This window comes from Macrotis lagotis, chromosome 1 (genome assembly GCF_037893015.1).
Source record: "Macrotis lagotis isolate mMagLag1 chromosome 1, bilby.v1.9.chrom.fasta, whole genome shotgun sequence".
Classification (NCBI taxonomy): Eukaryota; Metazoa; Chordata; class Mammalia; order Peramelemorphia; family Peramelidae; genus Macrotis; species Macrotis lagotis.
In genome coordinates this window covers 388971984-388998621 of record NC_133658.1, presented here as the reverse complement: position 1 = coordinate 388998621, position 26638 = coordinate 388971984, and the positions used below count along the sequence as shown (strand labels likewise).

Sequence of the window (26638 nt, the reverse complement as noted above, 5' to 3'; positions counted from 1 at the left end):
GTTCTGCTCATCTCACTCAGCATCAGTTCATGCAAATCCCTCCAGGTTTCCCTGAAATCCCATCCCTCCTGGTTTCTAATAGAACAATAGTGTTCCATGACATACATATACCACAGTTTGCTAAGCCATTCCCCAATAGAAGGACATTTACTGGATTTCCAATTCTTTGCCACCACAAACAGGGCTGCTATAAATATTTTTGTACAAGTGAAGTTTTTACCCTTTTTCCTCATCTCCTCAGGGTGTAGACCCAATAGTGGTATTGCTGGATCAAAGGGTATGCACATTTCTGTTGCCCTTTGGGCGTAGTTCCAAATAGCTCTCCAGAAGGGTTGGATGAGTTCACAGCTCCACCAACAGTGTAATAGTGTCCCAGATTTCCCACATCCCTTCCAACAATGATCATTATCCTTCCTAGTCATACTGACCAATCTGAGGGGTGTGAGGTGGTACCTCAGAGAAGTTTTAATTTGCATTTCTCTAATAATTAATGATTTAGAGCATTTTTTTCATATGGCTGTGGATTACTTTGATCTCCTCATCTGTAAATTACCTTTGCATATCCTTTGACCATTTGTCAATTGGGGAATGGCTTTTTGTTTTAAAAATATGACTCAGTTCTCTGTATATTTTAGAAATGAGTCCTTTGTCAGAATCATTAGTTGTAAAGATTGTTTCCCAATTTACCACATTTCTTTTGATCTTGGTTACATTGGTTTTATCTGTGCAAAAGCTTTTTAATTTAATGTAATCGAAATCATCTAATTGGTTTTTGGTGATTCTCCAACTATTCCTTAATCATAAACTGTTCCCCTTTCCATAGATCTGACAGGTAGACTAGTCCTTGATCTTCTAATTTGCTTATACTATTGTTTTTTATGTCTATGTCGTGTAACCATTTGGATCTTATCTTGGTAAAGGTTGTGAGGTGTTGGTCTAATCTAAGTTTCTTCCATACTAACTTCCAATTTTTCCAGCAATTTTTATCAAATAGAGAGTTTTTATCCCAATGGCCAGACTCTTTGGGTTTAACAAACAGAAGCTTACTATAATCATCTCATGCTTTTACACCTAGTCTATTCCACTGGTCCACCATTCTATTTCTTAGCCAATACCAAACAGTTTTCATGACTGATGCTTTATAATATAATTTTAGATCGGGTAGGGCTAAGCCACCTTCTTTTGCACTTTTTTTCATTAAGTTCCTGGAAATTCTTGACTTTTTATTTCTCCATATGAATTTACTTACAATTTTTTCTAACTCATTAAAGTAATTTTTTGGAATTTTAATTGGTAGGGCACTAAACAGATAGTTTAGTTTTGGTAGAATTGTCATTTTTATTATATTAGCTCTACCTATCCATGAGCAGTTGATATTTGCCCAGTTATTTAAATCTAATTTAATTTGTGTGAGAAGTGTTTTATAATTGTTTTCAAAAAGATTCTGAGTCTGTCTTGGCAAATAGACTCCCAAATATTTTATATTGTCTGAAGTTACTTTGAATGGGATTTCACTTTCTAGCTCTTCCTGCTGTTTCTTGCTAGACATATATAGAAAAGGTGAGGATTTATGAGGGTTTATTTTATAACCTGCAACTTTGCTAAAATTGCTAATTGTTTTCAGTAGTTTTTTAGATGATTTCTTGGGATTCTCTAGGTAAATCATCATGTCATCTGCAAAGAGTGAAAGTTTTGTCTCTTCCTTCCCAATTCTAATTCTTTTAATTTCTTTTTCTTCTCTAATTGCTGATGCTAACATTTCTAATACAATATTGAATAGTAGTGGTGATAATGGGCACCCTTGTTTCACCCCTGATCTTACTGGGAATGCCTCTAGCCTCTCCCCATTGAGTATAATGCTAGTTGATGGTTTCAGATAGATACTGCTAATTATTTTAAGGAACAGTCCATTGATTACTACACTCTCTAGTGTTTTTAATAGGAATGGATGCTGTATTTTGTCAAAAGCTTTTTCAGCATCTATTGATATGATCATATGATTTCTGATAGGTTTGTTGTTGATATAATTGAGTATACTAACAGTTTTCCTAATATTGAACCAACCCTGCATTCCTGGAATAAATCCTACTTGATCATAATGTATTATACTAGTGATGACTTGTTGTAATCATTTTGCTAAGTTTTTATTTAGGATTTTTGCATCTATATTCATCAGGGAGATAGGTCTATAATTTTCTTTCTCTGTTTTAACTCTTCCTGGTTTAGGTAACAGTACCATATTGGTTTCATAGAAAGAGTTAGGCAGAGTTCCATCTTTCCCTATTTTTCCAAAGAGTTTATATAGGATTGGAACCAATTGTTCTTTAAATGTTTGGTAGAATTCACTTGTGAATCCATCAGGCCCTGGAGATTTTTTTTTAGGGAGTTCAGTAATGGCTTGTTGAATTTCTTTTTCTGAGATAGGTTGTTTAAGTATTTAATCTCTTCTTCATTTAACCTGGGCAACTTATATTTTTGTAAAGATTCATCCATTTCACTTAGATTATCATATTTATTGGCATAGAGTTGGGCAAAATAATTTCAAATTATTACTTTAATTTCCTCCTCATTGGTGGTGAGTTCACCTTTTTCATTTATGATACTAGATATTTGGTTTTCTTCTTTCTTTTTTTTAATCAAATTGACCAGAGGTTTATCAAATTTATTGTTTTTTTCATAATACCAACTTTTGGTTTTATTTATTAATTCAATAGTTTTTTTGCTTTTGATTTTATTAATTTCTCCTTTAATTTTTAGAATTTCTAATTTAGTACTTAATTGGGGATTTTCGATTTGTTCTTTCTCTAACTTTTTTAGTTGCATGTTTAGTTCATTGATTTCCTCTTTCTCCAATTTATTCATATAAGCATTTAGAGCTATAATATATCCCCTGAGAGTCGCTTTGAATGAATCCCATAGGTTTTGGTATGTTGTTTCATTATTATCATTATCTAGGATAAAATGGTTAATTCTTTCTATAATTTGTTTTTTGGTATACTGATTTTTTAAAATGAGGTTATTCATTTCCAATTTGTTCTGGGTCTATATCTCCTTGGCCCAGTGTTGCATATGACTTTTATTGCATTGTGATCTGAGAAAAATGTATTCACTATTTCTGCCTTTCTTCAGTTGATCATTAGGTTTTTATGTCCTAGTACATGGTCAATTTTTGTATAAGTTCCATGTACTGCAGAGAAAAAGGTATATTCCTTTCTATCCCCATTCAGTTTCCTCCATAAGTCTACCATATCTAATTTTTCTAACAATCTATTTACCTCCCTAATTTCTTTCTTGTTTGTTTTATGATTCGATTTATCTAGATCTGGTAGCAGGAGGTTGAGGTCTCCCACTAGTAGAGTTTTGCTATCTATGTGTTCCTGTAATTCTTTCAGCTTCTCCTCTAAGAATTTGGATGCTGTCCCACTGGGTGCATATATATTCAATATTGAAATGACTTTATTGTCTATGGTACCTTTTAGGAGGATATAGTTTCCTTCCTTATCTCTTTTAATGCTATCTATTTTTGCTGCTGCTTTACCTGAGATGAGGATTGCTACCCCTGCTTTTTTTACTTCAGCTGAAGCAAAATATATTTTGCTCCAACCTTTTACCTTTACTCTATATGTATCTCTCTGCTTCAAATGAGTTTCTTGTAAGCAGCATATTTTAGGATTCTGGTGTTTAATCCACTCTGCTATTTGCTTATGCTTTAAGGGAGAGCTCATCCCATTCACATTTAAGGTTATGATTACTAATTCTTTATTGCCCTCCATGATATCTTCCCTCTGTTTGTATTTTCCCCCTTTCCCCCCCTTTTATCCATATTCCCCAGTCTTTTGTTTCTGAAAACCACCCCCTTCAGTGTGTTTGCCCTCCTATATCACACCCTCCCCCTTTCTTTTCCCTTTCCCTTTTTCCCTTTTCCCTTCCCTTCCTTTTATTATTTCCCCTTATTTCCCCCACTCCCCTTCCCTTTCTCTGTCCCCCCTCCCCTTTTCCGCTTTTAAAACTTGAAAGGTTAGATGTTTTATAAATTAACTGAGTATGTGTAGGTTGACTTTAAGCCAAGTCTGATGAGAAGATTCAGATGTTTCTCCTCTGCTCCCTTCTTCCCCACTATTACCATAGGTTTTTTGTACCTCTTAGTGTAATGAGATTTACCCCATTCAATCCCCTTCCTCCTCCCGTCTCTTTCCTTTTTGGGGCGGTAGTGTTTTTTTTCAGATCATTCTATCTAAGTCATAGAAAATTCTGAGTGTCTGACCCTTCTAGTTCTTTATATTCTATCGAATAGAGTCAAAATTTCTGAGTTATTAGAGTCTTTCTCCCAAATGGGGTTAAAGCCAGTTACATCCCATTAGATAGTAGTCTCATGGATAGGTCATGAATGTCCATCATTTCTGGCAAGGTGTATTCTCTCTGTTAGAGTTACATTTCTCAAGGTTTATGAGAATCTTTTTTTTTTACCCCCATGGTGGGATATAGCCAGTTTCAACTAACTTACTGGATTTCATTTTTTTTCTTTTACCACCCCCCCTTTTTTTTACCTTTTCATGTGTCTCTTGAACCTCCTGTTTAATGTCCAAATTTTCTGTTTAGCTCTGGTCTTTTCATCAGAAATTTTTGGAATTCTTCCATTTCGTTAAATGCCCATCTTTTTCCCTGGAAGAGAAGGCTCAGCTTTGCAGGAAAGTAGATTCTTGGCTGCATTCCAAGCTCCCATGCTCTTCAAAATATCTCGTTCCAGGCCCTTCGATCCCTTAATGTTGATGCAGCCAGGTCCTGCTTGATCCTTACTGTGACTCCTTGATATTTAAATTGTTTCTTTCTGGCTGCTTGCAGGATTTTCTCTTTTATCTGATAATTCTGTAGTTTGGCCACAACATTCCTTGGTGTTTTCATTTTAGGATCTTTTTCTGGTGGGGATCGATGTACTCTTTCAGTAACTACTTTGCCTTCCGATTCCATGATATCAGGGCAGTTTTCCATCACTAGATTCTGTAATATTAAGTCCAGGCTTTTTTTCTCTTCAACATTTTCAGGAAGTCCTATAATTTTCAGGTTGCCCCTCCTCGATCTATTCTCAAGGTCAGTGGTTTTGTTGATGAGGTATTTTACATTTGCTTCCATTTTTTTCTATTTTTTGATTTTGTTTAACTGACTCTTGCTGTCTCGTGGAGTCATTAGTTTCTGTAGACTCCACTCTTTTTTGGGGGGAGGAATTTTCTTCATTAACCTTTTGCAACTACTTTTCCAGTTGGTCAATTCTACTTTTGAAAGAGCTTTCCATTTGACCAATTGAGGTTTTGAGAGAATTAATTTCTTTTTGCATTTGCTCATCTGAGGATCTGAGAGAGTTATTCTCATTTTGTAATTGTCCAATTGATGATCTGAGAGATTTATTCTCCTTTCGTGTTTGTCCAATTGTACTTTCTAAGGTTTTGTTTTCTTGTTGCAAGGTATTAATTGTGTCTCCCAAATTTTTAAGCTCCTTCCTTATTTCTTCAAGGAAGTCTTTCTGTGCTAGAGATCAGATTGTATTCTCCTCAGAGGTTCCAGGCCTCTCTGAGTTGGGGTCTTTCCCTTCCAGGAATTTTTCTATGGATCCACCTTTCGGCTGACCCTTCTTCATTATGCTAAGACCTTGATTTGGGGGAGGCTGGTTCCCCTGGACTTGGGATCGCTAAAGGCTTTACTGAGTGCAGTTTCTCTGGCTGGCCAGTAGGAGGTGCTGGTTTCCCTCTCTGGAGTGTCTGTGACCTGGGTTGCGAGGCCTTCTCCCTTTGCCCGAAAGGGAGGGAGGAGTTGGAACTATTGAATTATTTTGCCTTCAATCAATGGTGGGCTTTACCCTGGCCTGAGGTCATTCCTCAGCTGGGCTGGTTCTTTGGCTCACACACCTGGGCCTGAGGCAGAAGTAGTTTGCAATTGTTTGTTTGGAAGAAGGCCTCTGTGCAATGGAGGCATGGGCTAGGAATTTCTCAGACCTGAGGAGCCCAGGGATAGTGTCCGCAGCTCTCCTGCACCAGACCTCTCCCCAAATCCCCGTCCCCAAGCTCCAGGGGTCAGCACCAACACCAGTGCCTCTGCTTCCCCGCGGACCCAAGCCCCTGTCATCCACCCCCACAGCTGATCCAGCAGGTCCGGCCCTCCGGCCCTCAGACTCCCAGTTCCAATTGAGCTATTAATCTAGCTGATCCGGGGTTGATCCTCCCTACAAGCCCAGACTCACCAGCCGGAATTCTACCAAAGCTGCAGTGGGAGACAAATCCTGAGGTAGATGCTCTTTCTCCTGGCTTTTCTCTCTGGGTTCCGTGAGTCAGACTTCCTCTAAGAGGTTTGTTTCATGTGATAGATGGGGAAGAGATCAGGAGACTCTAGAACTGTGCCTGTCTTCTCTCCGCCATCTTGGCTGGAAGTCCATAACACTTTTCTTGATCTTCACTATGACCTCTATTCCCTCAGTTCTTTCCAAAACTATCTCCCCAAACTGTCTACATTCTCCTCCCCTTCCTATCTTAATTTCTTGGTGAATCTATTTACCTTTATGCCATCTTCTACCCCTTCCTCCTTGACTTACTGCCCCTGTCAAATCTCAAACTTGCATTTTTCTTACTATCTATCTCCTTCACTCCTATTCACATGCTCCTGAAATGTTATAGGAAGTTATGAAATTGTGCAGCCTGGATATACTACAAATGTATTATAAATCTTAACTGGGCCCTCACTACAGCAAAGACAACATTCTATTCCTCCCTAATCAGTTATCTATCCTATGCTCCATAGCAGTCATCTTTCCTCAGGCCTCCCTTGGTATCCTTCCCCATGCCCTCCCAGTTGAAGTACTCTACTCATATTTCAGAAAAAAAAATTGAGAACATATGCTGAGTTCCCCCTTTCCCCTTCCTCCTCATCTCACATCATTCACACAGCTTGACCACTATCTCTTTCATTAGCCCTGTCCCTAATGAAGATGATCTTCATCTTGCCAAAGCCAACCCCTCCATATTCTACCAAGTTCTCCAGAAAATTGTTCCCATTCTTAGCCCCACTCTTATCTTCAATCTCTTTCTATTTGCTAGTTACTCCATTATTACCTACAAATAAGCCCAATCTCCTTTATCGAAAGAAAGAAAGAAAGAAAGAAAGAAAGAAAGAAAGAAAGAAAGAAAGAAAGAAAGAAAGAAGGGAGGGAGGGAGGGAGGGAGGGAGGGAGGGAGGAAGGGAGGAAGGAAGGAAGGAAGGAAGGAAAAAAGAAAAAGAGAAGAAGGAAGGAAGAAAAAAGGAAGGGAGAAAAAGAGAAAAAGAAAAATAAAGAAGGGGGGAGAAAGAGAAAGAAAAAAAGAAAGGAAGGAAGGAGACTTTCCACGCTTTTCTGGTCAGTCCACTCATGATTTCTTGAAAAAAATAGTGTTCCATCATATTCATATTAATAATTTGTCCAGTCATTCCCCAATTGATGGTTATGTCCTCATTTTCCAATTCTTTGTCACTACAAATAGTTGCTACAAATATTTTTGTACATGTGGGTCTTTTGTCCCTTGTTTTTATGATTTCTGTGGTATATAGACCTAATAGTAGTATTGTTGGTTCAAAGGGTAAGCACAATTTTATTATCCTTTTGACATAGTTTCAAGTTGCTCTCCTATCAGCACTGTATATTAGTGTCCCAGTTTTTCTACATCTTCTCCAACTTCAATCATTTTCTTTTTTTTTTTGTCATTTTAGCTCAGACTTGGTTTAATTTGCATTTCTGAAAACTGCCTGTTCATATCCTTTGACCATTTATCAGTTGGAGAAAGATTTGCATTCTTACAAATTTGTCTCAGTTCTCTACATATTTTAGAAGTGTGTCTTTATCAGAAACACTAGCTGTGAAAATTGTCTCCTGACTTTCTGAATTTCTTCTTTTACATTTGGTTTTATTTTGTAAAACCTTTTAATTTAATGTGATCTAAATTTTCCATTTTGCATTTTATAATATTTCTATCTCTTATTTGATCATAAACTCCTCCCTTCACCATAGATCTGACAGATAAACCATTCATTGTTCTGATTTATGATATCACTATTTATAGCTAAATTCTGTACCCATTTCAACCTTATCTTAGTCTAGGTGAGACAGTTCTTATCCCAGAAGTTGGAATGTTTGGACTTATCAAATAGTAGATTACTATAGTCATTTGCAACTGTTTCTTTTGTACCTGATCTATCTACTAATTCACTTCTCTATTTCTTAGCCAATATGAGAAAGTTTTGATGACTTACTTTATAACATAGTTTTAGATCTGGTATGGCTGGGTCACCTACCTTTGCATTTTTTCTCATTCAGTGCCTTGCTATTCTTAACCTTATATTCCTCCACATGAATTTTGTTACTTAATTCTATAAAATGATTTTTCGATAGTTTGATTGGCATGGGTCATTTTATTATATTAGTTCTGTCTATTCATGAGCAATTAACATTTCTTCAATTGTTTAGATCTGACTTTATTGGTGTAAAAAGTGTTTTGAAATTCTGTTCATATAATTTCTGGATTTCTCTTGTCAGGTAGATTCCCAAGTATTTTACATTTTATTTTAAATGGAATTTCTATTTCCATCCCTAGCTTTTGGTTTTGTTGGTAATTTATAGAAATGCTCATTATTGTCATTCTCTTTAACAAAATTATTGTTTCTATGATTTGTTGTTCAACCCACTCATTCTTTAGCATTGGGTTATTTATTTTTCCAATAATTTTTATACTATCTTTTCCGTGGTCCTTTACTACAATGATTTTTTTTATTGCATGATGATCTGGAAAAGATTCATTTACTATTTCTACCTTTCTTCATTTGATTGTGAGATTTTGTGCCCTAATACTTGGTAATTTTGGCATGGATAAAATGTACCACCGAGAAAAGAATATATTCCTTTCTATGCCTGTTCAATTTTCTCCAGAACTCTATCATATCTAACTTTTCTAAAATGTTATTCACTGCTTACCTTCTTTCTTATTTTGTGGCTAGATTTATCCAGTTCTGAGAGGGGAACTAGTATAATTTTGATATTTTTTCCTGTTACTCATTTAACTGCTACACTTGATGCACTTAAATTTAGTATTGATATCATTTCAATGCCTATGGTACCTTTAAGCAAGATGTAGTTTCCTTCCTTATCTCTTTTCACTACATCCAATTTTGCTTTTGCTTTGTTTGAGATCAGAATGTTGCCCCTGATTTTTTTATTTCACCTGTAGTATAATATATTCTGCTCCAGTCTTTTACCTTTATTTTGTGTATATCTCTTCAGATGTATTTCTTGTAGACAGTATATTGTAGAACTCTGATTTTTTAATTCATTCTGCTTTCTGCTTCCATTTTATGGAAACATTCACAGTTATGATTACTAACACTGTTTCCTTTCATTCTACTTTTCCAAATTATACTTTTCTCTCTCTGCCTACATTCTATCCCTTCCTCACCAGCTTTTTAGCACCACCTTCCTCAATCTGCTCTCCCTTCTATCAGTTCCTCACTTTTTCTTTCCCCTTTCCCCTCCTATTTTCGCTCTTCTTTCTGCCTTCCCTTCTAAGTGTCCCTCCTTCCCTTTCCCTTTCCCTTTTCCCTCTTACTGTAGGGTAAAATAAATTTCTAAACCCAAATAAAAACATAATTATTCTCTCTTTAAGCCAAATCCAATGAAAGTAAAATTCAATCAATGCTCACCCTCTCCCTTCTTTCCCTCTATTATAATAGATTGTTTGTCCCTCTTCACATAACGTAATTTACTCTATTCTGCCCCCCCTTTCTTCTTCCTTCAGTACAATCCTTTTTTTAGGCCTTAATTTTTTTATTTTCATCATATCAAAATCTACTTATATCCACACCTCTGCCTAAGTATATCCTTCTAATTGTCCTAATAGATAAACAGTTCTCAAGAATTACAAGTATTATCTTCCCATATAAGGATGTAAACCACTAAATCTTACTGAATAACATGTTTATTTGGTTTTTCTTTCATTTACCTCAAATTTTTGAAGTTTTATGTTTGAATATCAAATTTTCTGTTCAGTGCTGATCTTTTCATCAGGTAAGTTTGAAAATTTTGTTGAATTTACTTCTTTTCCCCCTGCAAGATTATGTTCAGTTTTTCTGGGTAGTTGATTCTTGGTTGTAATCCAAGCTCTTTTTTCCTACTAAATATCATTTTCCAGAATTTCTGATCCTTTAATGTTGAAGTTGCTAAATTCTATGTAATTCTGCCTGTGATTCCTTGGTATTTAAACTGTTTCTTTCTGGCTATCTGCAGTATTTTCTCCTTGAGCAGGTAATTCTGGAATTTGGATGCAAATATTTCTTGGAATTTTGATTTTGGAATCTCTTTCAGGTAGTAACTTACTTTAATCATACCTTTTAAGCAGTCTAATTATTCTTGTCATTTCTCTTCTTGATCCAAGTCTGTTATTTTTCTTGTGACTATTTTACCTTCTAATTCTAGGACATTAGGGCAATTTTCTTTGATAATTTCTTAAAAGATACCGTCTAGGATCTTTTTTCCCATGACTTTCAAGTTGTCCAATAATTCCTAAACTGTCTCTTCTGGATCTATTTTCCAGATCAGTTGTTTTTCCAAAGAAGTATTTTACATTTTCTTCTATTTTTATTCTTTTGACTTTGATGGATTCTTAATGTCTCATAGCATTATTAGCTTTCTTTTACCCAATTCTAATTTTTTATTTTACAAAATAAAAAAACATTGTCATGTAATCACCAAAACATTAAAGAGGAATTATAATGTAAAGGAATAAATTTCAATTCCAAGAAAACCAATATAAAAAATATTATGTATTGTGTTCAAAATTCTCCATCTTTTCTTTGCTTCCTTATAGGTTCTCTTCTTTTGTCTGCTGTGCACTATTTACTTTTTTTTTCCTCCCCACCCACCCCGGAGATTATAGTCATGCAAAGATAGATGCATATATAAAGAGAGAGAGATACATATAAACACACTTAAACTTATGTACAAAATCATATACACATATACACACATATATATATGCACACACATACATTCACACATGCATAGTCATAGATATATTTGATTTGTGTGTATCTCTCATTTTAATAACATTTCCTGAAACAATTCCTCACTCCTCTACTCTACTTCTACTCACTACCTTGCCCTCCTATTCCTTAATAAACCACCTTTCAAAGAATCCTTCCCTTACATACCCTTCTATACTCCTCATTAATCCACACATCCTTATACCCTCTTATCCCATTTACTCTCTAACTCATTACCCTCCCCATCTTCACTCCTTGCACATTTTTCAGAATTTAGAAGACTTTATCACTCTCTTGCTCTCTCTCGCTCTCTCTCTCTCTCTCTCTCTCTGTCTGTCTGTCTGTCTTTTTTTTGGGGGGGGGGGAATGTTTTCAAAGCAATGGGGTTAAGTGGCTTGACCAAGGCCACATGGCTAGGTAATTATTAAGTGGCTGAATCCAGATTTGAACTCAGATACTCCTGACTCCAAGGCCAGTGTTCTATCCACTGTGCCACCTAGCCACCCCTCTCTCTCTCTTTCTTGCTCTCTTTCTCTGATCATTCCTGATGAGAGTATGTTTTCAGAACTACCAGATCTCCTTCCACATCTAATTCCTCTGTATAATTCTTCTTCTCACACCTCATTTGTATAAGATGGTAACTTTTTTTCCAATCTTTTCCTAGACCATTTTACTTTTAAGAATACCATCCTTCTCAGTTCTACCACCAACTTTCCTTCTAGCAACCCAATTACTAAAAACAATCTTGGACATATGGTTTACATTTTCAAGTATAGATAGTTCTTATTGAGTCTCTTAATTAGTCTTTGATATTTATCTTATATTTCTCTTGATTCTTGTATTTCAAATTTTCTATTAGGTTCAGGTCTTTCTTCAACAAAATCCTGAAAGTCTGGCAATTTGTTGAATGTCCTTTTTTTTCTCATTCAGAATTATGCTTAAATTTGCTAGTATATTATTTTCTACTGCAACTATTTTGCTCTTTTGCTCTTTGATTTGTTGTTTTTCTGAGACTGTAGTCTTTTAAAGTTGCCACTACTAGGTCTTAATTTTGATTATGGTTCCATCTTATTTGAATTGTTTTTTTTTTCTTTTGCTCTTAATAGTGAGGAATTTGGCTATAATATTCCTGTCGGTTTTCCTCCTAGGATTCCTTTCAGGTAGTGATTAGTGGTTTTCTATTTCTATTCTCCCCTCTAGTTCTAATATTTCAGGACAATTTTCTTTATTTCTTTTTGAAAGGAATTAGCTCATTCAGGGGCTTATTTGAGTTATTTATAGGATAAATGGGAATTTGTTATATTAGGCTGAATTTTTTTTAGCTCTAGATATAGCACTGATATAAAAGTCAGTATAAAAACAAAACATAAGAGTGTTCTCAGTTTTCTTGAGGTAGAATTCATCAAGAACTCAGGATGAAGTAAGCTTTACCATTGTGCTGTGTCCTCTGAAACCAGAGCCAATGTCCTGTGGTTTAAAAAAAAAACAACTCACAACCACAGTGATTTTTTCTGTAAATCCACAATGCTAGTATAATTGGACAATGGACTAGAATATTTTAAGTCTATCATTTACATATTCTTGCACTCTTAACTCTTAACTCTCTCTTAACCCCAATTTTTTAATAGTTGTGTCTATTTTTTTTAACATAAAGGTGGGGCTGAATCTATCCAGGTTTAGTTCTAGTACCTTAACTAGTTCAAAACACATTTTGATTCAATCAAATCAGAACAGAGTATGAGCAGGGCCTGTATACCTCTTTGAATGAATCACAACAAAATGGAAGTGATTGGACCACATTCTAAACAAAAGGAAAGAAATCATCATAGAACCAGAGAAAATAATCCTCAAAGTCTGGATTTCAAAGGTTAGAGTGAATTATGACATTTCCAGAACATTTTTAAGGAGCAAAGTTGTGACAAAGGCAAGGAGAATCATTGACTCTCTAGAGGAAACAAAATTAGCATTCATATAATGCTTACTTTATGACAGACACATGCTAGGTGCTTTATAACAATATCTTACTTGATAATTGCAAAACCTTGCATCCAATTAATAGGGTGCTATTCTTATCACCATTTTAGAGCTGAGAAAACTAAGATAAATAGAGGTTAAATACTTAACCTAGGGTCACATAGCTAGTCTGAAACTAGATTTGAACATAGGCCTTCCTGATTGTAGATCCAGCACTTTATCCACCGAGGGGAATGAAAAAGACTGGGGGAAAAACCAAGCAAAGAACAACTCTTTCTCCATTTCCCCCTTTCTATACCTATACCTATATCTATATCTATATCTATCTGTATATATATATATATATATATATATATATATATATATATATATATAGCCAAAGAGATAATAAATTTAATCTGCTGTTTGTTTACTCCAACTTTGACTTTTTTTGCCTCAACCACAAAGAAGCAAGGAATCAACTAGAAATAGATATAAATGTAATATTAGGCAGGGGATCCCAACCTTTGCCTAGGTGTTAGGAATTTTCTTAAATGGAGAGTCAGAGCAATTAAATGAGTACTCAGAACTTTTCATCTAAAATTAACTATCAAAAGTCAAAGAAGGGGGAACTAAGTGAATTGTGGGGACCATTATATAACATGAAAACGAACCAATTATTATGACAGGTTTTTATATCTAAAGAGCAAAACTAAGATTCATGAAAGTTCTATTTTCTTTTCTTTATTCTGCTTATGAGAGTCAGATACAGGGGGAAAAAAGAAAAAAAGTTTAATTCAATTTGCTTTTTTTCCATTTTAAGTGCCTACTAAGTCTATGAATTAGGCTTTGTCCTACTTTCCAAAGAAACAAGCAATGACCTTACATTCTACTGATGGTAAAGAATATTTATAGAGAGAAATACAAAATACATATAATGGAAATACAAAGTAAATAAACAATAAAGGGAGAACAACAGCAATTAAAATAAGTGTAACACTAGTGAAAAGCTCTCTAAACAGAATCCAGAAATCTGACTTCTAGTGCTATTTTTATCCCTAATTAGCTGTATGACCTAGGTGAATTAGTTCAATTGACAGTACTTTTGTATCATTTTAAATGTAAGAAATTAGACTAGATAATGTCTGTCTTCTTTCAACTCTTATGCCACAGTTCATGACAGGAATAACACTGAAGAGATGTCATTTAACAATATTCAGAGGGTGCATCACAACTTCATGATAAAAAGTGTCAGGGAACTTGTTATTTTTATTAGTCACTCTGTGTCTTCTAAATAATCTAGTCTCTAAACAATCTAGTATTTCAACAGATTTTCCAAATAATTTATGGAAATATTTTGTGTTTATATTACTTGATTATGACTGAGTTCTACATGGAAGGCTACTACTGCTTGCTATCCCTCCCCCCGAAAAAAAAAGTCTAGTTTCATAAAATCAAAGTGGAAAGTGTTTGATTTGGAGCCAAAGGATTTATATTCAAATCCCTGCTCTGCCACTTCAAGCAAATCATTTAACCTCTCTAACCCTCCTTTCTGATATGTGTAAAATGAGAAGGTTGAACTCAATAGCCTCTGATTTCACTTCAAGATCTAAATCTCTATTGTGAAAAAAGAAATATTACTAATAAGTTAGAATCATAGTCAAAACATGTTGTTCAATCATGTCAATTCCTTCATGACACCAATTGGGGTTTTCTTGGCAAAGATACTGGGTTGGTTTGCCATTTCTTTCTCCAGCTCATTTGACAGATCAGAAAACTTAAACAAACAGGATTGAGTGACTTGCCCAGGGTCATACAACTAATAAGTATCTGAGGCCAGACTGGAAGCCAAGTGCCTGAATCTTCTTGATTCCAAACCCAATGCTCTCTCCACTGTACCACCTTGCTGTCCATATATATTAAAACTTACTTATCATAATGCCAAAAGCCCATCATTCAAATCTCCAGGTATATTCTGCTATGTTGAATATCCAGAATTACAAATGATGTTTTAATACTGGATCACTAATCTACTTTCCTTTGGTCATATAAACATTAACAGAAGATAACAATGGAATTATCTGCCTCTTCTCTAGACCAACAAAATTTCTTCCCTCCTGTTAAGTGATCTATTTTCATAATTTTTCAACACATGCTTAGTAAGTATCTAGTATATCCTAGGCACTGGGGATAAAAAGATAAATTTGAAACCCAAAGCTAATTGGGAGCAGGTAAGAAAAGTACACAAGTATGTGACAATGGAAGTGGGGAGCAATGGATTAGGAATAATGGGACCTGGTTTCAAATTCCACTCTTACCACTCACCACCTGCATGATCTGGAATAAATATGACCTCAAGTTACCTCATTTATAAAATAATGGAGTTGGAATAGGACTAAATGGGCTCTGAGATCTAAAACTATGATAAAAAGAATAAAATCAATGAAAAAGAGATATACAGGAAAAATTCTATGACAACTTTGATGAGGGGAAAGAATACTGTTTAGGGAGGCTTGATGGATTATCATCTCTGTTGAACCTTGAAAATAGGGAGGGACTTCAATCCAGAGGAAACACATTTCAGGCATGAAAAACAGCATGAGCAAAAATACTGAAATGGGAGAGAACAGGGTAAGATAAGTGGAACCGGAGAGCATTCCAGTACAATTTGAATGCAAAATACAGTGAAAAGAGTAGTATGAGATAAGGTTGAACATATTGGAGCCAAATTTGATGGGATTTGGAGTACCAGTGTTTTATAGGATAAGAGGGAGTCTATGAAAGTTTTGAATAGAGGAGTAATATAATCTTAACTCTGAATAAGATTACTTCCAGAATAGAATATGTCAAAAAAGATTTGATTGCTTGTGTCAATTAGACCTAGTAAAGTGCTCCCCCTCCATTAAAAAAAAACTTCATAATTCTGAACTTGACAAACACCAACAAACATAAGTATTTCCACATTCAAAAAGACAAGAAAAAAGAGCATTAGATGTCACAAATATCATTATATATAGTATATAAATATATATATATATATATATATATATAGTTTTTTGTTGTTGCTGTTGTTTTTAATAGTATGCTAAATTCATTACGTTAATTTTAAGAATTGCCCCACTTGTCTGTATTTCCTTTTGGATCTCCTGTTCTTTTTCTAAAATGAAGAAATGAAGATATTAAAAATATCAATTTTAAGAAATTAATTTCTAATAATTATTACCTATGTAATATGAATATGTATGGGAGAGGGAAGATTATATGCCTCTTTTTCCAGTTCATGTGGTAGATTACTAGTGCTGATATAAATCTACCAAAATGCAGAAATTATAGAAGTTAAAAACCTAGATTTATTATGCTTAAGCAAAGATTTAGTAGGTTTTTTTAAAAAATCCTGAATAAACATTAGAAGTCTTAAGAAGCTTTTCAAAGACAAAATTAAGTCAGAGTGACAGAGAATTCATTCTTTTACATTTTAGATTCTCATACATTCTTTTAGGCTATAGAAATTTTTTAAAGATTCATAATTCTCTGCTTCTTTCATTATCATAAAAGTTGAATGAACTTAATTAAGCAGCCATTATCTTAGGTATCTCCAGGAAATAAACCTAATAAACTAAGTCAGGTTACAAAATAAACTAAATATAAAAATTTCTGAATGGACTGCTGAGAGGGGAGATTTACATGCCTATAGAGCAGAATATATATTCCTCAAACAAGGTAAGACTTTTTTAGGAATTCTGAGAAATGTTTGAGACTAGATTTTTATATCCCCTGGGACTGGTTTCAGACAACTCAATAACCTGGCCCTGACCTCTTGTAAATGACAAATATTAATAAAAAGAAATCAAAAGTGAAAAAAATATTAACATACCAACTATCAGGCACTGTGTGGTAAATGCTCAGAATACAACAGTCCTTATCCTCCAGGAGTTTATAATCTAAAGGAGAAAGACAATGCACAAAAGGAAACTAAAAAGTGGAGGGGGAAGGGAGAAAATACCCCATTTTGGGACCTGATGGAGATATCTAAATCCAAAAGAGTACAACAGGGTGGGAAATGAAGAGAGGGCTGGCCTGGGGTGCCCTCCTAAATTTGAAGTTCTGGATTAGGTCTCTGAACTTCAAATGGAGGGGCCCCAAGGTCAGAGGGTATTGATTATGTGCAAGTTCCAGGGTTGGTATGATCTGTTCCTGAGGCATGATGGAGAAATACAGAAGAGAGCAGTCAAATGGGGAATGAAGAGGAGAAAAAGGGATAGAAGCTGAACTAGGATAGTTCCAGTGGAACTGGAAAGCGGTTGTAGGGATGGGGAGATGTGCCACTTCTACTTTTCCCCTGGTCTGGAAGTCCCTTCCTACCACCCCTCTTTCTTCTATCTGGATTTTATTGGAGATTATCAAAAAAAAATTCATGCTAAATCACATCTTTTGTGGGAATAAAAGCATTCCTCCTACCTGGGATACTCTCTATAAAGACTTTCCTTCTACTTCTCTAAGTCTTAACCATCATCCTTCAGGACCCAGATCTAGTCTGCCTTCCTCCATAAAATCTTTCTGGTCCACTCAACTTCCATTCTACTTTGAAAAGCTTGGATACTAGATGTTACCTGAATTTTGAAAGCTAATATTTCACCTATGTAAGCTTTAGATCTTTCAGTAGGTTGTAAGCTCAATGAGGGCAAGATTAGCTCTTATTTCTTTTTTTTTTTATCTTAAGAGTACATTTTCGAAGTCTCTTGATTAAAGTAGTGGCTCAGAGTTAATATTTGCTAATTACTTATAACAGTAAACACAATTAAAATAATGGGTATATCCATGCAAATTCAACATATCTACAAAAATAATTCAAACAACATGCCTTACTGATATTCTCCAAATATAAATCTTTACATATTTTTAAATTTTTTATCCTATAATACAGAAAGCCTGGGCAGCTGGATAGAGTGCCTAGCCTGGAGTCAGAAAGTCTCATCTTTTTAAGGTTCAAATTCAGTCCCAAATACCTCCTAGTCATAAGACCCAGGGCAAGTCCTTTAATCTTATTTGCCTCACTTTCCTTATTTGCCAAGAGAACTAGAACAGGAAATGGAAAACCATTCCATTATTTTTTGCCAAGAAAATCCCCATTAGTATCATGAAGAGTTGAATTAAAAAGTGCCTTAAGTAAAAACACAGATTTCACAGCACCTCCGTCCCCTTTTTTTTCATATTAAGGGAACCAAAATAAAAATGGTTTTTCCAACTTGATTTGTAATGAAACCTAGAATGACGACTGCTCCCTTTTATGTATTATCTTCCCTCATTAGAACATAGCAGGAACTGTCCTTATTTTTGTTTGTATTTGTATTCCTATGATTTATCATGGTGCCTAGCACATTGTTTTGCTAATTATTAAGTAACATCACTGAAGAGTGGTGTCCTGAGGAATTATGGCCAAAAGCTAGAATAGAATTCTTTTCTTTCAAGAGTACTGGCTCCTTCTAATCACAGTGAGAACCTGGCCATATTGAGGAAGAAAGTGTCACAAGAGTAGGACCCTTTATCTCCCTTCTCAACTCTCCTCTCTGAACTTCAGCATTCAGACCACAAAGTGGATGGGAAGGAATGAAGAAATGCCTTTCGTTTTATTCCAGGGTTAATGGCAACTGTCATCATGCCTGAAGCTGTTACCTGGCTTTGTTTGTGCCATCACATAACTGGTTTTTTTAGTCCTTAAAGAGGCATAGATATTTAATATAATGATGTGAGTGCTGGGAAATATTTTCCATAGCTCAGAATAAATGGCGTGGTCCATGCTGATGAGTTCAGAAAGGAAGTTTTGCTTGCTCAGCCAGCTGTGGCTTAGGCACTGAATCTCCTTTCTGTGTCCAAAGATGGGTGCCAACAGTGGGTGTAAAGCAGGGGAATTTGGTACAGAAGTCATGGCATGCTTGATTTCAAGTAATTTGCAGTCTTCTCAATGACTTCCTCAATCCAGAATATTTAAAAACTCCATTTAATACAGCATCTTCATTCATTTACCATTGGCATTTACAATAATCATGATCCATAGCCTGTTTCTAAACCACATCTTAATCATCTTGTTTAACAAAAAACTGCTATGGTTTCACAGTAGATGTTTTAAAAATTATCTTTTTTTTAGAATTTTCTTCTGATGACTGTTATAGTTTGCAACAAGGAAGGGCAAACTAGAAATCTAAAGTCATACTGTAGTGGGAAAAGCACTGCTAGGCTTGGAGTCAAATGATAGGTTTTAGTCTTTCTTCTTGATAAGGCTAAAGTTGCATTCCTGCTTCATCTATAAAATAAGAATAATAATTTTAAGAATTTGTAATACCTTATTTTATAAGTTATTATTAAATATTTGGGTCCTTAAAACCTCATCTGAAATTACACAGGGCAGCAAGGTAGTGCAGTGGAAACTTGACTTCAATTCTAGATTCAGACACCAACCCAACTTCCCTCCCCTTAACAAGAGGTCAACCATATTGACACCCATTCAGCATCAGCTCACTACAACTCATTAAAAAAAAAAAAAAGAGGAAGGGAGGAGAGGAACAGAGCTTATTGGTTTGTTTGTTTTTTAAAGTAACTAAGTTTTGGGGCGGCTAGGTGGTGCAGTGCATAGAGCACCGGCCCTGGAGTCAGCAGTACCTGAGTTCAAATATGCCTTCAGGCACTTAATAATAATTACCTGCCTGTGTGACCTTGAGCAAGTCGCTTAACCCCATTGCCTTGAAAAAAACAAAAAAAATAATAAAGTAATTAAGTTTCCCTGGCTTTCTTCAAGACTCAAATTTCACTTTCACAAGTGGCTTTTTGGCTCAGATGCTTTTGGCTTCCTCTCATATTTTATGCACCAATTTGTATTTTTTTAAAGACATATTTCTATGGTGTCTCCCCTATTCTAATGTAGGCTTCTTGGGGTCTGTTCATTTTCCCCCTTCCTCTCCTTCCTCAGTTGCTGGGCACATCTGGGGGCACACGGGAAGCGCCTAATAAATGTTTGTTGATCGATTGTTGAGCGACTTAATGGGAAGAGTCAGAAGAAAGCCTCGCGAGTTTTAAGAGAAGGCGTCTTCCAGAAGGGTTTGGGAAAGCCCAGCTCCCACCTTGGGGCTGTGATAGTTGCCACTCCCGGGAGTCGCTAAATGAAAAGGACGGGGAACACAAATCGGGGAAGGGTTTCCCCTCTCCCGCACATCTCGCTCCCTGCCGTAACGCAATATGCCGTCCACCTCCCAAAGATACAGTCCGTACAGTGACGTCGCTCCGCAGGGGGCGTTGCTTTCCCTGCCCTAGGGCTCGCAGCGCGACTCCCAGAATGCTTCGCGGCTTCGAGGCCATTGGTCGCCGCGACCGGAAGTGAGCCGGCTGCGTAGAGGTGAAAGGTGAGAGTTGCGGCTTCGCTGACTAGGTTCTGCGGAGAGAGGAGCCATCGGCCGGCCGGGCCTGACGGGCCTCGGGTGAGAGCGGCCAGGAAGGTGACGGAGATATCTCGGACCCTGGGGATAGCGGCTTCTTAGTTGCTGGGAGCTCGGACGCCGAGGTCGGGGAGATTGGGGGCCGCGCCTGAGGTCTCTCGGGGGGAGGGGGGCAGCGGATCGGATCGCATCGGATCCGTGGTGGGCAGCCGAGTGCCTGCCTGAACTTCCCAGGCTTCCGAGGCCTTTCCGAGGTTCGTCACGAGGCCTTTCATGGCTCGTCCTCGGAGCTCGGGAGCCGGGCTGCCTGCACGGCCTTATCCGACAAAAACGCTCCTGGGGAGGTCTGGATTGGTCCTGGGAGCACCGCGTTTCCCCTCCCCAAAGTAAACACTATCTAGATCCCTCTCCGCCACCTCTCTCTACCGGTCTCATCACTTGGTGTGTCTCTGCTCTGTTTCTGGGTCTTCTCTCCCTCCCCGCCTTCTCTTTTCCTCTGTTTTCCTCTCCCCTGCCCTCCTGTACGACCTTATACAAGGCCATTTCCTCCTCTGAAAAAATGACAGTGTTTGAATTCCCTTTCTGATCCTTCCATCACATTATGTTAATAGTCATTGTGCCGAAATGGGAATGCACTGGCTGTCCAAGCCCATTCTCTTCTCCTGACTTATCTTTGGACTATTCCCTACTACTTAGTACTTAAGTCTTATTCTCCTACTAGGAAATTCTATAAAGGGAGAAGTCAAATTATAGCCAAATCTTTCCTTTCTTCCATTGTTCTACACACTGTAGCTGCTTAATAAATATTGAGTAAGGGATGCCATCAATTAGCATTTCCAACAGAGGTAGAGATAAAAGATGAATTACTATTTATAAGTAGTCCTGGTATTATGTCAGACCTGAAAAGTGGTCTTAATTTAAAATTAGCTTCATTCTTCCCTTGGCCTAAAATTTGACAGTTTTACTCTTTTCAACGAATGTGAAATAGTATTGTTAATGTACAACCTTTTGAATGGTTATAAGGAAATATAGAACTATAACTAGAATGGGACAAACAGTATCCTTTTTATATACAGTACTAGACAACTTAAGTAATTTTTTTTCCTCTTTGTCTCTTGAAGTTCCTTTCTTTACCCCTTCGTGGAAGTCAACATGGGGGAGAGAACAGAAGATTCTAAGCCTCCCGAGGACTTGTTCAATGGTTTAAAGGTTACTGATCCCCAGGATTCAGAGTGTGCTAGCCCCCTGGTGTCTAGTTTAAAAGATGAGTATATTCACAACAAACTATTAAAAGATGTTAAGGACCAGGGAGAAGATGAGTGCTTTCACGACTGTAATGACTCATTTGAAGACAAGGAATATCCAAGAGTGGAAGAGTCAGAAGACAAACTTGGTGATGCTGTGAATCCCTCAGAACTAGAAGAAGAATACCTACTGAGATTGGAAAAAGATATGCCAGATGAAGAGAAACAGGTAAATCTCTTCACCTATATTGTGAAAAAATTCTTCATGAAGGTCCAATTCTTTGAGTTAACCAAAGATGTTTGAAAATGACTAGGTAGAGTATTATTATACACAGCACTTCACCTATTATCTTCCTCTTTTCTATTTTCATAGATAGTATAGTAATAGGCTAGAAATATACAGCATTGCAGCAAGTAAATGTCATTGTCTAGTCAAGTCTTAAACGTTTTTCTGTTTACCATCCTGAACAACAGAAACATTAAAAAGACAATTTTTTTTCTAAAATAGAGAAAAACATTCTTGTTCCTTAAAATGAATTCCAGAGACCTTTAAAGTTAGGGTTTCTTCTTTTGGTTTCATGACATTTTTGGTGGGCTGGATATTTTATTTGTTTGTTTTTTTATCTTTGTTCTAAAAGTGACTATGTAGCACTTTAAAGTTTGAAAAGTGCTTTACATAGATAATCTTGGTCTAGACCAAATATAATAAATGAAACAGTTATTTTTCATAAGGAGCTTTTGATCTAATGAAAGAGACAGGACTATTAAACTTTTTTTTTCCATTTGCTTTACTAAGTATTGTACATAACACTTTATGGGGTCACAGTGGATAAAGCACTGACTTTCTGGTCAGGAGGACCTGAGTTCAAATCCTGCCTCAGACACTTTAAATTTTTTTTTTTTAGATTTTTTCAAGGCAATGGGTTTAAGTGACCCAAGGCCACACGGCTAGGTAATTATTAAGTGTCTGAGGTTGGATTTGAACCCATGTACTCCTGACTCCAAGGCTGATGCTCCATCCACTGCGCCACCTAACCACCCCTAGACACTTAGTAATTACCTAGTTGTGTGACCTTGGGCAAGTCACATAACCCTATTGTCTTAAATAAATAAAAAGGAAGTGGACTTGAGCATAAGTTATCTGTTGTGTGCCAGACATTGTATTAAGTGTTGGAAAGTATTTGAAGAAAAGAAAAAGTACCCCAAAAAATGCCATTAGTTCCTTAAACCTAATGGGAGCTGAATGGAAGGCAGGGATTGGAGAGTGGGATGTCTTCATGATATCATCTGAGGGTCAGTTTTCTTCCTTAAACTTATTGGTTTCAAATTATGACTATTTTATTTTGGAAAATGATCAAGAGAATGAAAAGATACTTTAGGCTACTTAATGAAAATACCTCTGAAAATGAACTCATTAGGCACTTAATGATTCAAGAATCTTAGAGAACTTATTTCCAGAAATGAATAAGATATTTTTAGTTTGACGTTTGTTTCATTAGTGCTATTTCTTAATTATTTGATTGAAAATATTTAAAAATCAGTACAGGACTTCCCTGCCTTCTACTCAGGTCTTTGCTAGGGTGAAGAACTGACAGATCTGACTTTTTAAAATGTTTTCAATGTTTGTGTTAAGATGACAAAGCTTTTCTGGAAGGACTTCCAAGGTTAGTGCACCATGGTGTATCGTCCCTTCTAAGGTTTTCAGTCTTGTGGATCCTGCAACTGAGTTTTATTAGTTATTCCACATTCAGGTGAATTGATTGATGCTAAGCCAGTTTGTCTTAAAACTAGACTACCAGTTTGTTAATTCATAATGAGTATGATAGCTAGCATTGGAGTATTCTTGTCTATGTATATTTGTACACAAATTCAGAATACCAAATTATAGCTCAAAAGAATTTTCATTAAGAAGTGTTGTGGGGGGGGGGGGGTGCAGCTATGTGGCGCAGTGGATAGAGCACCGGCCCTGGAGTCAGGAGTACCTGAGTTCAAATGTGGTCTCAGACACTTAATAATTACCTAGCTGTGTGGCCTTGGGCAAGCCACTTAACCCCATTGCCTTGCCAAAAAAAAAAAAAAACCTAAAAAAAAACTTTTGGAAAGATTACCCTTCAGCTTATCCTTAAATATGGCAGTTATTTATACATACTCTTTTTCTAGGGTCTGTATTTCTTCTAGCTTATATTTTCTGCTCCATTTAAGCATCTATTTAGACATCAGCATACTGGGGGGGAATGAATTTTTTTTTAATTGGCCTTTCCTCTCATGAGACCTCTGGAAAGGTCTCTTAATTTCATCTGTCATGTCTATATGATTTACCTGTTTATATTGTAAAAAACATTTCCCCTAGATTTTTAACATGTGTCTTACTGTTAGATTTGTGTGTATTCAGGGACAATTTGCTATACTTATTGGTTTAAATGAATAATATGGACTTATGCCAAAGGAAGATTATAAGACTGAGTCTGAACTACAGAATATATACGTGTGTGTGTGTGTGTGTGTGTGTGTGTGTGTATTTTCATTCTAAAGAAAAAATTATGGTAGAATTTTATTTTAATGGTTTACAAAGTTTTGTCGTGCATGCTCCTTCTATCAACACAGATAATAACCAGTCCATACTTTAGCAGATGGCCTTCAGAAAATTGCTGTAATCAAAAAAAAAATAATCAGTTAATAGCAACCTTTTTGAATTTAGAGATTCTGTTCCTTGGTAACAGGCACACTGTCACTATACCCATGTTCAATAATCTTGCCTTATGTAAGAACCTCCAGAACTTTTGCTCTGCTGCTAAACAATGCCCTAGGACTTTTTAAAAAGAACCTTAATTCTGATAAAGCTGCCTCCAGTAAATTGAAATTCAACATTAGCTGGCAATGAGGATTTAGCAAGGTAGAGATAATCCATTCCTTATGGATCAACTTCCCACAGGATAAACAAAAATTAGTGATCAGTTTTGACCATAAAGTAAGTCCTATGAACTCCCCAGAATTACTAGTAATTTATACCCTAAAATCTCTGAAATTCATTTATGAAAAAGACTATCTTTTGATGTAAATGTAAGGGAAATGAACTCCAATTTCAAAGACAACAGTTCTGGCAAAGTTACTGTTTACTAGTTTTATGAGACTGCTCAAGAAAATGTGAATCCCCTCCTATTCTCACTAGTCTTAGAGCAGTTTGAAGGAGTGATTTCCCCAGTATTTTAATTGTTTTCTGAGTTTTTCATGGAACTCTTCTCTTCCTTTTTTTATTTGAATTATATTTATTTAAGGCAGTGGGATTAAGTGACTTGCCCAGGGTCACACAGCTAGGCAATTAAGTGTCTGAAGTCGAATTTGAACTCAGATCCTCCTGACTCCAGGACCTGTGTTCTCTCCACTGTGCCACCTAGCTGTTCCTGACAACACTTTTTTTTTTTTTTTTTTTAGGTTTTTGCAGGGCAGATGGGGTTAGGTGGCTTGCCCAAGGCCACACCACTAGGTGTCTGAGGCTGGATTTGAACTCAGGTACTCCTGACTCCAGGGCCAATGCTCTGTGCACTGCGCCAACTAGCTGCCCCATGACAACCCTCTTAAGATAGTATATTCAGTATCTCAGAAACTAGAAAGTTAGATCTTGGGATCAGAAGATCTGAATTCTGGTCCTAAGCACTCTTGATGCTCAAGGGCTTCATAAACTTGCCTCCCTTTTGTCTTATTTTTATCATTTACCTTACAAAAGAATACTGTGAATTAAGCACTTTATAAACTTCAAAGAAAGTTTATTCTTCTGGAAGAACCCCTTTAGAATACAGCTCTTGGGGGCAGCGAAGTGGTACAGTGGATAGAGTACCCTGGAGTCAGGAGGATCTGAGTTCAAATATAACCTCAGATATTTAATAATTGCCTAGTTGTGTGACCTTGGGCAAGTCACTTAACCCCACTGCCTTGGGAAAAAAACCCAAGAAGAATAGAATACAACTCTCTCACTGTACAGATGAGGAAACTGAGTCCCAGAATTTTGAAATGACCATCCCAAGATCACACAGGTAATAAGGCACACTGGTTCCAAATCCAATATTCTTTCTTTTGTATCACAATGTAATCATTATTGTACCATCATAATCATTATTATGGGTATCTTGATAAATCTGTATCATTCTTACCTTTTACCTGAGTTTCTAGTGTGAATTAGTTCTAGTTTTTAGTATTCCAATGTTAAATTCAGACAAATAGCAACTACTTCCCTAAACTGAGGGTGGTAGTAGATAACTGCTGACTGATTGACGATTTGGAACTAAACTTGTCTGCCTTAAGTGTTGAAATTTTTTCCTCTTCATTTCTTTCATTTGACTACTGTAGCTGGTTCTACAATGAGCAAAAACAACAAAATTTCATTTAGAATAAGTAATTGCTACTTAATGACCTTTCCAAGGATATGAATTCCATTTATGCTTTAACCACTTGTGTCATATCCATTAGCTCAAACCATAAAAGTAAATATTATCCACATTGCCTAGGATCTCACTGAAAGGAAGGAAGACTTCTGATTGATGTTCATCTTAATTAATAACTAAGTACCATTTTTCTTTCTAAAATTTCTGTAACATTCCTTTATAAGGGGATTATGTTTCCCCCGCTAAGCGACCACCAAGCCTCTTCCCCCCGCCCCCAACAGTATAGTATGAAAATTAAATACTATAAATCTTTCCCAGATTATTCAACACACCCAAGACCTTACATCATGTTATATTTTGTAGATATCAGTGCAGTATCCAGGGTGGTAGTTTTGTTTTGTTCTGCTTTATAAAGGATCTACAATCTTTTCTGACCATACATGTCCCTAGTTATGCCATTTATACCACTTATATGCAAATCATGCTTACTAATGTACTGTGTAGTCTGTTATACTTTACATCACCTGCAGTTTCAATTCTTCTAAGAGCATAATGTTCTTGGTCTGCAGCCATATAGCTTCACTAGAAA

The 26638-nt window shown here is 36.3% G+C and overlaps 1 protein-coding gene across 3 annotated transcripts in view; it reads left to right on the top strand.

Annotated features, from left to right (window-relative positions):
• Window positions 1-20394: 20394 nt before the first annotated feature.
• The window catches only part of TTC1 (tetratricopeptide repeat domain 1), a 53079-nt gene continuing 46835 nt past the window's right edge, over window positions 20395-26638 (top strand). Inside the window, exons 1-2 of one of the 3 annotated variants that reach the window (XM_074212503.1) lie at window positions 20395-20468; window positions 21548-21899. In XM_074212503.1, the coding sequence (XP_074068604.1) occupies window positions 21579-21899 (321 nt within the window). In that variant the 5' untranslated portion in view covers window positions 20395-20468; window positions 21548-21578. Of the gene's footprint in view, window positions 20552-21547; window positions 21900-26638 lie in introns of all 3 variants that reach the window. The other 2 variants (XM_074212502.1, XM_074212501.1) reach the window with 2 other exon arrangements.